We start from the raw sequence: 12,684 nt of genomic DNA on the forward strand, positions 1-12,684 counted from the left end.
TAAGGATCAGACTTCACTTGTGGGAACTTCGTATGGTAAATCCTTTGGTGAAGAGCATCTCTGTCCTCATAACGGTCTAACTCAGGCAGACTACTTACTGTGACGTATCACGGTCTGGGTAGATTAGTGTGGTGATGATTAGCACCGACTGTTTGGGCAGACTGGATTGAAACCACTTGCTAGCTGAGAGATCTTGGGCAAACTACTTACACCTTCTGTAAATGTGTTTCCTCACCCATAAACATGGGAGAATAACAGTTCCCACCTCTTAGGGTCATTGTGTCACAGGAGTCGATTTGTGTAAAGGAGTCAAGACAGTACATGATGGACATACTGCCTATACCCTAAAAGCAAGTGCTAACTTACTACATTATTCTCAAAAATGCCGCTGTGATCATGTCACTGTTGTTTATTCCTCGTATCCTCAAGGCTTATAGGACACGACTCAAGTCCTGAACAGGCTTCTAAGCCTCTATTCTCTGGTTTCTGTCACTTCAAAGCTCATTTTCTGACACTGTTCCCCTACTCTACCCTATGCTTTCTCCAGCTAATCAGGTAACCAGCATTTCTTCAAATGCAAGGTGCTATTTCATGACTACTAAACTCAGAACAAGGCACTCTCTCTGCCAAGAATGCTCACTCCATGTTTTCTACGTGATAATTTTCTACTCCCTGATTCAGCTCAGAAGTCATTTCCTTAGGTTGATTTTAGTGCTCCTCTGAATGAATGAATGAACGAGCGTATGAATGAATAAGGTGGATGCTTGATATTTTGCTTGGCTTCTGCAATCCTAAAAAAAAAAATATAGCCAAGGAAACAATAAAATTTTTTGAAAGAGGCGTTTCCAAATACACTGTACTTTTCACCCATCCTGCTGAACCCCTGCTTACAGGGAATAACTCACTGCAAAGGACATGTAAAGAAACAGCATTTCTGACCATTGAAGATCCATTCTCCGTATTTTCCAAATAAGTGTCATTGTGCATAGTCCTCGATCTCAAAGGCAAGGCAAGATACTAAAAATAAAAGTGTGTGAAACACATTTTGAGCTCTCGAGAAATGTGTTGAGTAAGTGCAAATTATTCTCGTGATGGATTTTGTGAACGCTTGGGGAACTCAGTCATGCTAACCTAGGAAAACAGAGAGGTCACTTGACCTTTTATGAAATGGATGTCCCAGTCTCCTTTCTCAGATCAGGCTCAGAACTGGGTGCTAGAAAGCCATCTTCTTCTCCCTGGCAAAAGGAAACTCCTGGAAGGGTTTCCTTAGGTCCTAAGGTTGATTTTCTCTTAAAATAATTAAGTTAAATACCAACTTCATTTGATATTTTCTCTGGATTCTACATTTCATTATTCTGCTGCCAGTGCTCAGGGGAACTAATATTTGCATGTACTGAATCAATATTATGTTTCCCATAGTGGAAGGCATCCTCGTTTTTATTTATTACTGATTCCTCCGCTGAAGTTCCAATCAATATATGCTTAAATGTTTTGATAGAAACTGGGCTTCAGATGTTCATTTTCATCCTTGCTACTGCCTCGAGGCCGTGGGTAAGGCATTTGCAGATGACAGCATGCGTAGTGACATTTCCCTCTAAGGGAATGAATCAGTTCTCAGACAGTATTCTCAAATATTGAATGGCGGGCCGACATCTTCTAGTAATTTCAAATGCTAGGATGTAATAATAATAACAGTCATGATGGTAAATAAGATGTAACAATTGGGTAGCACTTAGTTTGCATAAGTGCTATTTTGTAGCCAAAGGTATTAATTACTATATGCTTAGTTGCATGGATCGTCTCCTACAGTCTCCATTCTTCCAACAACTCTAGGGGACAGGCATTTCTTCCCCTCCTTTTGTGGATGGTGCAAACTGGCCCAGACACAGTGGTGGGTTTTGCCCATTTGGTAGATGAGAAAACGCACCTTCGTGGATACGGAGCATCAAATCACAGGTACGATATCAGGATTACCAGCTCTTCTTTCATAGTGAGGAAAGTGAGACTCAGAGAAGGTACGTGTTGGCTTGAGAGCATACAGACACAGCAATGAATGCTCTAGGAGCCGTGCCTGCTTTCCATGACTTGTTAAGATTAACAGAGCTTAGTACGGGGCAGAGTGGAAACCCTGCTTTCTCTGATACCGCGCCCACAGTTTATTTCCCATGATACCATGTTACCTGATATTAAATATAGTTAGCAAGGAATGATGACAGATACCAGAGAATTCTGTGACTCCAAATGTAGGGCTGGGGGTGAGGGGTGGGGAAAGGAATATGCATAGGTGTTCTATCTTAGCTTTCTGGCTGTCTATTGGTCTATCTATCATCTATCTATCTATCTATCTATCTATCATCTATCTATCTATCGATCTATCTACCTATTACGCATCATCTCTTAGAAAGAAAGAGTGTGCAAAAAGTCAGTACACCTTACTGGCTTACATATATCTAAAATCTCATCAGGCCCCATGTGTGTAAGCAGAATCTCACTACTACTTTCCAGGGTTCATTGACCCCTTCCAGGCCACTAGCACCTTTGAGGATTCCATACCCGTTGGTCTTGCTCACATTTGGAGAGCTGAGTTTTCTTTTTTTTTTTTTTAATTTTTTTTTCACGTTTATTTACTTTTGAGACAGAGAGAGATGCAGCATGAACGGGGGAGGGTCAGAGAGAGGGAGACACAGAATCTGAAACAGGCTCCAGGCTCTGAGCTGTCAACACAGAGCCCGACGCGGGGCTCGAACTCACGGACCGTGAGATCATGACCTGAGCCGAAGTCGGCCGCTTAACCGACGGAGCCACCCAGGCACCCCGAGAGCTGAGTTTTCGAGGGAGGGTATGGTCGTATAGAAAGAAGGTCAGGAGGTCTCATCCCTGGCTGCCCAGGAGAATTGCTTTAAGAAGTTACAGATTCTCCACACATTTTGCTTTCTATGAACTGACACGGGGTCTGGACACCACTGTTTTTAAAATGCTTCTCTGCTGATTTCAGCGTGAACTCAAGTCTGAAAACCAATGTTTGTGTGAAGTTTTAACGTTCTGTCTCCGCCCAAACGATGGTTTCTTAGATGGAGACCTCTGAATTCTGCACAGGGAAAACGATCACAAAGGGAGCAAACGATAAGGGTTAAACAAGAAAAGGGCTTTGCTTTTGACTTACCCAGGGATTCCTCCAGACTCAAGTTTGTTCGCGATGTCCACATCCCAAGACCAGACATCAAACTGCCACTTTCTCAGACCCAACACGCCACACAGCACCGAGCCCGAGTGGATTCCGATCCGCATGTCAACATCATGCTTCGTCCTTGACCTCACATACCTGTTGACATAGGTGAACGAAAAGACGCGCATAAGGCCAGAGCAGACACTCTTGGCCTCGGCGGCAGCCCCAACCTTTCCAACTCCGTAAGTTCAACTCCTGCCCATTCATATGCAACCTCTTCTGTGAAGCCTTGTTAGATTTCCTGGTATCTGGAAGGCTTCTCTTCCTCCCCCAAACTCCCGTAGTCTTCTATCTGAAATTTTAAGGGTCTTTATCACCCTCCTCCCTAAGCCTGCTCGTTCTATACAACCTGCCTCAGAGAATGGCCTCAACATCGTTGTCTGCCCCCTAGTGCAGAACCCTGGATCGACCATAGATTCCGCTCTCTCTGGTACACTCCTTTTCCAACCCAAGTATTTTCATTTTCATTCAGTTTCCTTCTCTCTGTTCCTCCCGCTAGCATTCTACTTCAGCATACTTCGGTGCTTTGGTTCAGAGTCCCTGCTCCAGTCTGACCTTCCTCCAGCCTGTGTTCTACACGGCTATCACAAATGCAAATGCGACCTTGTCATTCTGTCACTCCCTTGATGAAAACTCTTTCCTGCCCTCCTATCCCCAGAGCCGTCTCCGAACAGAGCGCTCCCATCCCAGGGCTGAGTGGGTTCGTCCAATGGCATGCAGGAAGAAAATGTTAGGACCCCATCTACAGCTCTTTAAAAATCTTCACCAAAATTTGATATATAGGTTGCTCTCAGTGATCTCACAGGGTCCACGCCAGATGGTCCTCTGACTGCAGGCATGGACGAAGCTTCTTGAGAAAAGAAAGGACTGCTACTGTTGGAAGGTACCCACATCCCTTCTTAACGTACAGAGCAGTTCAAACAATTTTAGTTTATGCGTTAAACGATGTTGTTTATGTAGAAAGAAATTCAAATGGTAGAATACAATACAGCTGACCCTTGAACTACGCCTGGAGATTCATGCCTTGTAAAGAGTTGGGCTTAAAAACGTGACTCCCCTGCCCCCCCCTTTTCTGAAACAATAAATGAATGAACGATTCCACGTACGAAACTGAGTGTTCGTGTTCGCTCTTCCTAACAAACTATAAGATCATACAAAGTTATTTATTTAAATAGGAAGGTAAAATTGCGATGGGTTGAAAATATAGAAATATTGAAATAAATCAGACTCTAGGAAGGCAGCCATGGAAGAATGTCTGTGGCTAAAGAAACAGCCCTCATCCCTGGTGAAGAATCCAGTTTCTGGATTTAACTTTAACTTTGAAGTTAACACTGTACAGTATCCACTGATGATGCTAATAGCGGAAGCCATGTGAAAAACCGGAAGGAGGCAAGAGGAGAAACAGCGTCCAGCACCTGAGAGGAGCATTTGAGCTCTGATGCCTTTTCCCCATGAGTTTTTGTGAGGCAGGTCGCCGGGAGAGGTCCTCAGTGCTGTTTGCCAGCTGTGTTTAGTACCACAGGATCCAAGCAAGTGGGAGGATTGCACTTACCTGTACATTTCACGTTGCTTTCGGCCAACGAAATGTGAACAGAAGTGAATGTGCCCGATTCACTTCCGGGAAGAGGCTTTAAGAGCCTGAACAATCACACTCCTTGTCCTTTTTTATCCCCCCTCTTTCTGTGTCAATCATCAGTAAAGGACATTCTAAACCAGAGTTCTTTTTTTTTTTTTTTAATTTTTTTAAACGTTTTATTTTATTTTTTGAGAGACACACAGAGAGAGACAGAATGTGAGCAGGGAAGGGGCAGAGAGAGAGGGAGGCACAGAATCCAAAGCAGGCTCCAGGCTTTGAACTGTCCACACAGAGCCTGATGCGGGGCTCGAACCCACGGGTGCGAGATCATGACCTGAGCCGAAATCGGACGCTCAACTGACTGAGCCACCCAGGTGTCCCAACCAGGGTTCTTTTTTTAAACATTTTTAAAATGCTTATTTATTTCGAGAGACAGAGCGAGAGAGGGGGAGGGGCAGAGAGAGCGAGCGAGCGAGAGAGAATATCTAAAGAAGGCTCCACTCTCTCAGCACAGAGCCCGATGTGGGCTCAAACCCACAAACCTGGAGATCATGACCTGAGCCCAAATCAAGAACCAGATGCTTAACCAACTGAGCCACCCAGGTGCCCCTAAACCAGGGTTCTTGAGTGAGGATGATGCACAGTGGTACCCTTCCACTCTCCCAACCCTCCCAGCGGGACAAGAAATGTGAGTGAAAACTATTTGCTGTTTTAAGACCCTGAGATTTGGTGGGATGTTTATTACTTCAGCATAACCAGGGCCATGCTGACTGGCACAATCATTATTCCAACGTACCTTCTTCTCATTAACCCCTATGGTTGTAGGCGTTAATATGGGCTCTGCATGACCTTAGGCAAATTACTTAACTTCCTTCTATAAAATGGGAATAATAAGATCAGTGTCAGGATGGAGTGCATAAATGCATGCAGAGTTGAGGAAGTGTGTGGCACAGATGTAGGACGAGTTGGTCGCTTATCACATATGAAGGGACTGCAGCCCAGGAAAGTAGAAGGATTTTCTTGTGGTCACAGAGCCGGTCAGCAGGATTCTAGGACCAAAGTGGGGCTGCTGTGTCTTCAAACCTTGGCTTCTTTGCAACACAGGTGCTGTCTATGGCACGTGATCCTGGGTCAACAGCTCAGTCTGACCCTGAGTTTCAATGGTTACAAAATAAGGCTCTAGCAGATTGTTTTGCTAACGGAGGCTTTGTGAGCCCCAAAGGAGGTAATGGATGTTAAGATGCTTCGCCAACTAATTGTGAGGGACTAACGAAGGGCACACTGTGCTAATGCCATTAGGTAATTAACATGACACAGGGACCGCATGGGAACGTCTTAATGAAAAGGCATTTAGGTCTTTTATTTTCTTTCACCAGGCAAAAATCTTAACAGGACCAAATTTCCTTATTGCGTTTTTTTTTTTCCTTCCCTTTCTTTTTGTTCCATCTGGGACTTGTCTCAGACGAAAGGCAGCCATGAAACGGTGTGAAAGTAATGAATAATTTACAGGCATCGATCATCCTCCTTGGAAAGGCTACCCTGCAGTTGCACAGCACCTCAGCCGTGTTTCAGGATCGGTGCTGGAGGGGACGGACATGGCACACGCCTGTATGTGTGTCGTGTACAGACACGGATGTGGACACCCCCACGCCGTGAGCGTTGCCGAGGCTAAAACGAACGGAATCTGCTCTGAGTTCTGAGTCTCGCCCACTTCCTCCACGGCGGAGCCCCAGGGATATTTTGCTGTGTCGCACCAGCCGCAGATCAAGAGAAAATGACTGTAGATCACTTGCGTCCTAAACACCCGCACCTTCTCCTTCCTCCCCACGAACTCTGAGCTTCTGGAGGGCGAGGGTATGATCTTCTATTTCCACGTGGCCCAGACCTTAGCACAGTGCTGAGCGCATAGGGTCGGTCCATGCTCCAAAGTATTTCCTGAATTAACGGCCACGGCTCAGGGGCTTTTCTTGCTCTCTAGCACCACGTGGTCCTCGGATGCTTCTGAGAGCCCTGGGAACCACAGGGATGGCTTTGGACCTGCCAGCTGGGGAGGCGGCACCCCCCCCAACTCCCCCCTTCAAATAAAGCATCTCTGCTTCTCACGTTAAGCTTCCGTCTAACATTTCTTTTAGGTAAAGAATGCACTGAATAATTATTATTAGTTTTTGGCTCTGCGCGGACAGCACAGAGCCTGCTTGGGATTCTCTCCTCTTTCTCTGCCCCTCCCCACCCTCAAAATAAGTAAATAAAATAAAACTCAAAGCGAATAATTATTATTCGTTTTTGCAGCTGTATGTCAAGCTGGGGACCAAAAACACAACAATAGACCCGCAAAAGTTTGAAAACGTCATTTCTTTTAAGGGAGCCGTTAAAGAGGAGAGGGCTCGGTAAGTGGCAGAGCATGAAAAAAACGAGACTTTTTCTTTTGGTTTCAGGGCTTCAAATGGCTTTCTGAAGCCAGTTAATCAATCTGTAGAAGGTGCTGGAAGAATGACGGGAAGTATCATCTGGTAGCCATCACTGATCTGTGAATCAGACTCTCTCCACTGTTAAGTAAATGGATGAACAAAAAGACCAACTTCCACACTGGAGCAGTTGGCACCGTGGGAGGAAGGACACCCAAGTCCTTGGCTTTGGGGGCAGAGACCGGAGTTCGAATGCTGGCTCTACCCCTTGCTGCCTACGGGAACTACAGCAAACATATGTTCCCCCTTCCCCTCTGGCAGTGGAAGTGGTGTGGGCTCCTCAACGCAAATCACTTCAACGCCACCAAGAGGCAGACTCCGCATTAAAGCAGGCCCAGGTGTGAAGCTGGGTTTCCCCACTCGCTGGCTGTGGGTCTCAGGCTGGGTGCCTTAGGCCCCCCCCCCACCTGCTGCCTTCTCGGGTGCAATGGGAAAGAGAAGGGGTCCTTTGTGGAACCGCTAGGATGCTTGGTAAAATCACGTACATAAAGCACTTAACCTGGTGTACTCAAACACCCCAAAAGAACGGCTGATACCGATTTTTGTTAGTAATACCGACTTGTAATCACAAAAGAATTAACACAGGTTGGGGTGCCTGCGTGGCTCAGGTGGTTAAGCGTCCAACTCTGAGTTTCAGCTCAGGTCATGATCTCACGGGTGGTGAGTTTAAGCCCTGAGTCAGGCTCTTGACAGTGTGGAGTCTGCTTGGGATTATCTCCCTCTCTCTGTGTATGCCCCTCCCCCGCTCATGCTTGCACTCTCTCTCTCTCTCTCTCTCTCTCTCTCAAAATAAATAAGCAAACTTTACACTCACAAGCATTTTCTTATACCACTGAATATTAATGTAAACCATGGTGCTTCATGGTTACCCATTTTTCTATTTTGTAGTACGCCAAAAGTTATCCAACTATTTATTTGCCTTTGCATACACAGAGTCCACTGGACATGGCTCAGCGTCTTTTATCTGCCACTTACAAGCCGTGTGCCGTTGATCAGAAGTTACTTACCCTATCAGAGCTTCAGGTCCCTCCTCTGGAAAGTGGGTAAAGTAACAGTAGTTCCCGCACAAGGTTTAGGTGAGGGGAGTTAGGAACTTTAGCATAGGGCCTGGCACATGCTGAAACCTCCACTAATCGTAGCTTTAGCAACTATTATTACTAGATATATTCAATCTCCACCATTGTAAGTAATTTTTCAAAAAAAAAAAATCCTGTCCATGGACTGAAGAACACTCTGACTGCTACATCTTTAAGAAGAGAGGGGGCTTTATGGCTGCTGTAGATAATGGTATTTCAGAACAAAGAGAGAGGGGGCATTAGGGGGACAGAAAAAGAGACAGTGATTGGTAGAGGAGGGGAAGGAAGGAAGGAAGGAAGGAAATAAGGAGGGAAGGAAGGGGCAATGATGGGAGAGTGGAGAAAAAGAGCTCAAAAGAAATACAAGAAACAGAGAGAGAGACTGAGCAGGAGACACCAGGAGGGGGCCTGGGCATTTCTGCCTCCAGGAAGGGCGGCAAAACCTCCTGTTTCTCACTCCTTGTCCTGCTGTGTGGCTTGGCAGGGCAACTCCACCACAGGGATTAAGATCTTTGCTCCAAGTAACTGTTGGGGACCAGCCAGTTGCTGCTCGCCATGCTGGTGTCATTCTATGACTTTTTAGCAAAGGCGCTGAGAAGACCAGATTCCGCAGTCTTCATGAAGATTCATCCGGGAAACCTTTTCAGATCATGAACAAGGATACTGCCTGTAGCAGCCCACCTTACCCCTGTGTCTTCTCAGCTCTAAAGCCTCCCCCAAAATAGACCCGGGGCGTGTGAAGGGGAGCCCCCTGGAGCCACTTTGCAATCTATTTAATGGAACTATTATCTAAGCCTATTTTAATGAATTTAATTTTATGAACAGACATGCACGAAATGGTATTAAGTGCTTCACGAGACATAAAGTTACACTCAATCGCTTTTTTTTTTTTTTTTTGCCATTCATCTAGCTAATACCAGGTTTCTAAAATCAAGCATTCTTGATGGAATGGATTTACGATGAGGCTTGATTAAGGCTTACGATCTTGTTACTCTCAGATGTTAACTGACGTCCCCTCCCTCTCGGTATCGGTTCTGCTAATTTATCAGGGGTGTATGGACGGTCTCTTGACCTGTGTGTTGAACCTTCGGCTGTTAATGGGAGGTTTCAGGCATCAGAAGCCATTGCAGAAGCCTGGAGGTGAGAGGCGGGGCATTAAGACGGTGAAGGCCAATGGCTTCGGAGTCAGAAGGTTCCAGATGGGTGTTCCTTGTTCTGCCACTGAATGGTTGTGTGATTTTGTGCAATTACACAAACACTGTAAGCTCTAGTTTCCTCTCTGGTAAAAGCAGAGACCAACTTTCAGAGTTTCAACGAGCCAGGATGTACCTGTAGAACTATACTGGTTGGTAATGGCTGCCATCCATTCTGATTGGTTGCCCTGGACTATTCCGTACTGTGGTCACACGAGTTGTTCAGTATTTTGCCTAAGACCCCTGCCTACCTCTTAGGATTGTTGTGAGGACTTAATGAGATCATGCATGTAAAACACTTATCTCAGTGCTTGGCAAGTAGCATCGCAGGTGGTCAATAAACCCTATGATCATTATTTTCCAAGAACAGAATAGAAAATGTAAGAAAGGAATAGGTTTCTATAACTTAACTGAGCCAAATTTTCCGGTGTCCAAACTCAGCCTTAACTGCAAGATTCTATTAAAAAATATGTGGACGGTCATAATGTGCGTGTTATTTATTTGAGTTTTCAAAATCCATTTGAGTTTTCGAAAGAATACTCTGAGGTTGGATCTTACGATCCTCGTTTTGCAGCAGAGTCCCTGCAGGCTCTGAGAAGTCAAGTCACACTTGTCCACGGTCACACACCTAATAACAGGAAGGAGCAGAAACCAGATGAGGTCTGCTGACCGCAGGCCAAGGGCTCATTCCATGCATACGCTTGACCCGTTGCCCGTAAGTCACCATTCATTCAGGGAACACCGCCATGGTCGGCATGACCCAGCAACAAACTCTACCTTCAGTCAAGTGGAATCCCGTCCCAAATCCCTGGAGCACTGTCAACTGATAAATAAGTTCACTATTCTGATCCACGTCTGGTTTAATTTAAATGTTTACATCACGTATTGTCTCTTGCCGAGACGCTCAGGCTCGCCGGCTTGAATCGTATCGCTCTTCCCTTTCTGTTTCACAGCTACTGCTCCATTCTGGGCCCCACATCTCCTCCCCCAGTTGCTGCAAAAAATCTCTCCCAACTAGTTTCCTTCGGCATCTGTCTTCTCTCATCTAGAGTCAACTGGAGGGGCGCCTGGGTGGCTCAGGTGGTTGAGTGTCTGACACTTGGTATCGGCTCAGGTCGTGATCTCCGGTTTGTGGGATCGAGCTCCGTGTCAGGCTCTGTGCTGACAATACGGAGCATGCTTGGGATTGTCTCTTTCTCTCTCTCTCTCCCCTTCTCTCTCTCTGTTCCTCCCCACCCTTTCTCTCTCTCTCTCTCTCTCTCTCAAAATAAATAAACAAACTTTAGAAGCAACCAGAGAGAGAATTACCCACGTCCACGGTTATCCTCCTTAGGCCCAGGCTGGAACAGGACACCTCCCTTACTTTAAGTGTCAGTGAATTCTCATCACCCGAGGGATAAAGCCACAGTTGTCTCGCAAGGTCACCAACTATCTGTGCACTAACTCCACTGTCTGGACTTAGAATTGTAGTGATCATCAAGGGCCTGCTTCAAATGCTGAAGACACACACACACACTTGCACAAATTCACACATGTGCACAAACACACACCTGCACACGTGTACAGGCACATATGTGCACACGCGTGCATGCACACACTCACACATTACACGTGTGCACACACACATGCCAGACACGCACGTATACATAAACACCGCACTTCTATACATATACACATGCACACACATTCATGCACACACAGGGCTTCTGCCATTCTTAACGGCTAGGAAAGCATATTCTTCACACCTTTGTTTCCAGGAAAACACCTCTATTTTTCCATCAAAAAGACTAGAGTGGAGATACCTCTGGAAAAGACAAAAGGCAGGGGAGACGACTTTGGTCACGCTAATTCTTCTAACTGCCTCGACCCTTGCTCACTTGGGAATCCTGCCTAGTGTTCTAACCAGCAGCAGCTGACCGTGTCCTCTCCTGGTTTGGGCACCTGTCCTCAGCAATCTGGGATCGCAGGACGACCTCCATCCCGTATTTAGACTCATCTGTGAATAAGGTTCAGGGTCGTTTTGAGAGCTGGTTTGCCATTTGTGCAAAGGTTGTAACTCTCAACCAGCAAAGGAACTACTGGAGCTCTTGGGATCTACAGACCCAGGATGCAGATGCCATCTGGCCATCAGAGCACCGGCCCCTCACTGCGTACTCTGGGGACCACGGTGGGACCCCAACTCTTTGAGGAAATGCCAAAAAAGGCACAAGGAGAGACCTTGACAAGGTGGGGACAATACCTCCAAGAGGGATGGATCTCTGATGACAAATATAGGGGGCAGTCATCAAGTCTGGGAACACCATTCAATAAAAGACTTATTTTCATTACACAACAACATGTGTAGTATGATGTTATGAATGCTTCCAGACCTTATGACTTCTAGTAAGTTCTCCAGTTGGAACAAGTGCCTTTGGGTCTGAAGAAAAAGTTGCATCTTGTGTAAATGATGGTTAAGATTGTGAACTTTTTGATAAAGTTATGGAAATGAGATTCTCTTCTACACACATTCAGAAATACTGCCTGCCTGTCGTTCCTCAGTCTGGCAACAGCAGACTGCAAGAGTGGAAGCTCTAGAAGTCTGAACCTACTGCAACTAAAGTTGCCTAATTCCAGTGTTCTTATTTATTCCCCTGCATCATGTTTTGTTGCTAACTGGAAGAATTAATTTTGGACCTCCAGTCACCTCTATTGTAATCAAGGAGTGTTTGAATATTAATAGACTCTGAGTTATGCAGTTTAAAAAATCCTACTGAACTGTCTTATTCTTAAAGAGTAAAAGTAGCCTTAATAAGCTGATGAGAGAAAGCCCTCGAGTCATTTCAACGCATCCAAACCTGACATCTCACTGACCTCGTCCGGAACTCCAGAAAGGAGACCTTACACTGGACAAAATGGTCAGGAGGAATGAGGTCTTTTCCAGAGAGATAAATGACCATGTTGTAAGTACATTAAGCATTTTGATGATCACTGTTCATTTCTTCTGCAAAACCCTCTCTGCAGCGTTTCTGCTGTTTACGCTCAAGATACAAACTCCCATGGAAAGTCTACGGATGAGGGGCGCCTGGGTAGCGCAGTCGGTTAAGCGTCCGACTTCAGCCAGGTCACGATCTCGCGGTCCGTGAGTTCGAGCCCCGCGTCAGGCTCTGGG

The 12,684-nt window shown here is 45.8% G+C and overlaps 1 protein-coding gene across 3 annotated transcripts in view; it reads right to left on the reverse strand.

Moving 5' to 3' along the window:
* The window catches only part of ADCY8 (adenylate cyclase 8), a 221,115-nt gene that overhangs the window by 104,253 nt on the left and 104,178 nt on the right, over positions 1–12,684 (reverse strand). For all 3 annotated transcript variants that reach the window (XM_040494443.1, XM_040494442.1, XM_040494439.1), the window contains exon 6: positions 3,164–3,322. In XM_040494443.1, coding sequence (XP_040350377.1) covers positions 3,164–3,322 — 159 coding nt within the window. The remainder of the gene's footprint in view (positions 1–3,163; positions 3,323–12,684) is intronic.

Source organism: Herpailurus yagouaroundi, unplaced genomic scaffold (genome assembly GCF_014898765.1).
Source record: "Herpailurus yagouaroundi ecotype Mexico unplaced genomic scaffold, PumYag 186, whole genome shotgun sequence".
NCBI classification, from domain to species: domain Eukaryota; kingdom Metazoa; phylum Chordata; class Mammalia; order Carnivora; family Felidae; genus Herpailurus; species Herpailurus yagouaroundi.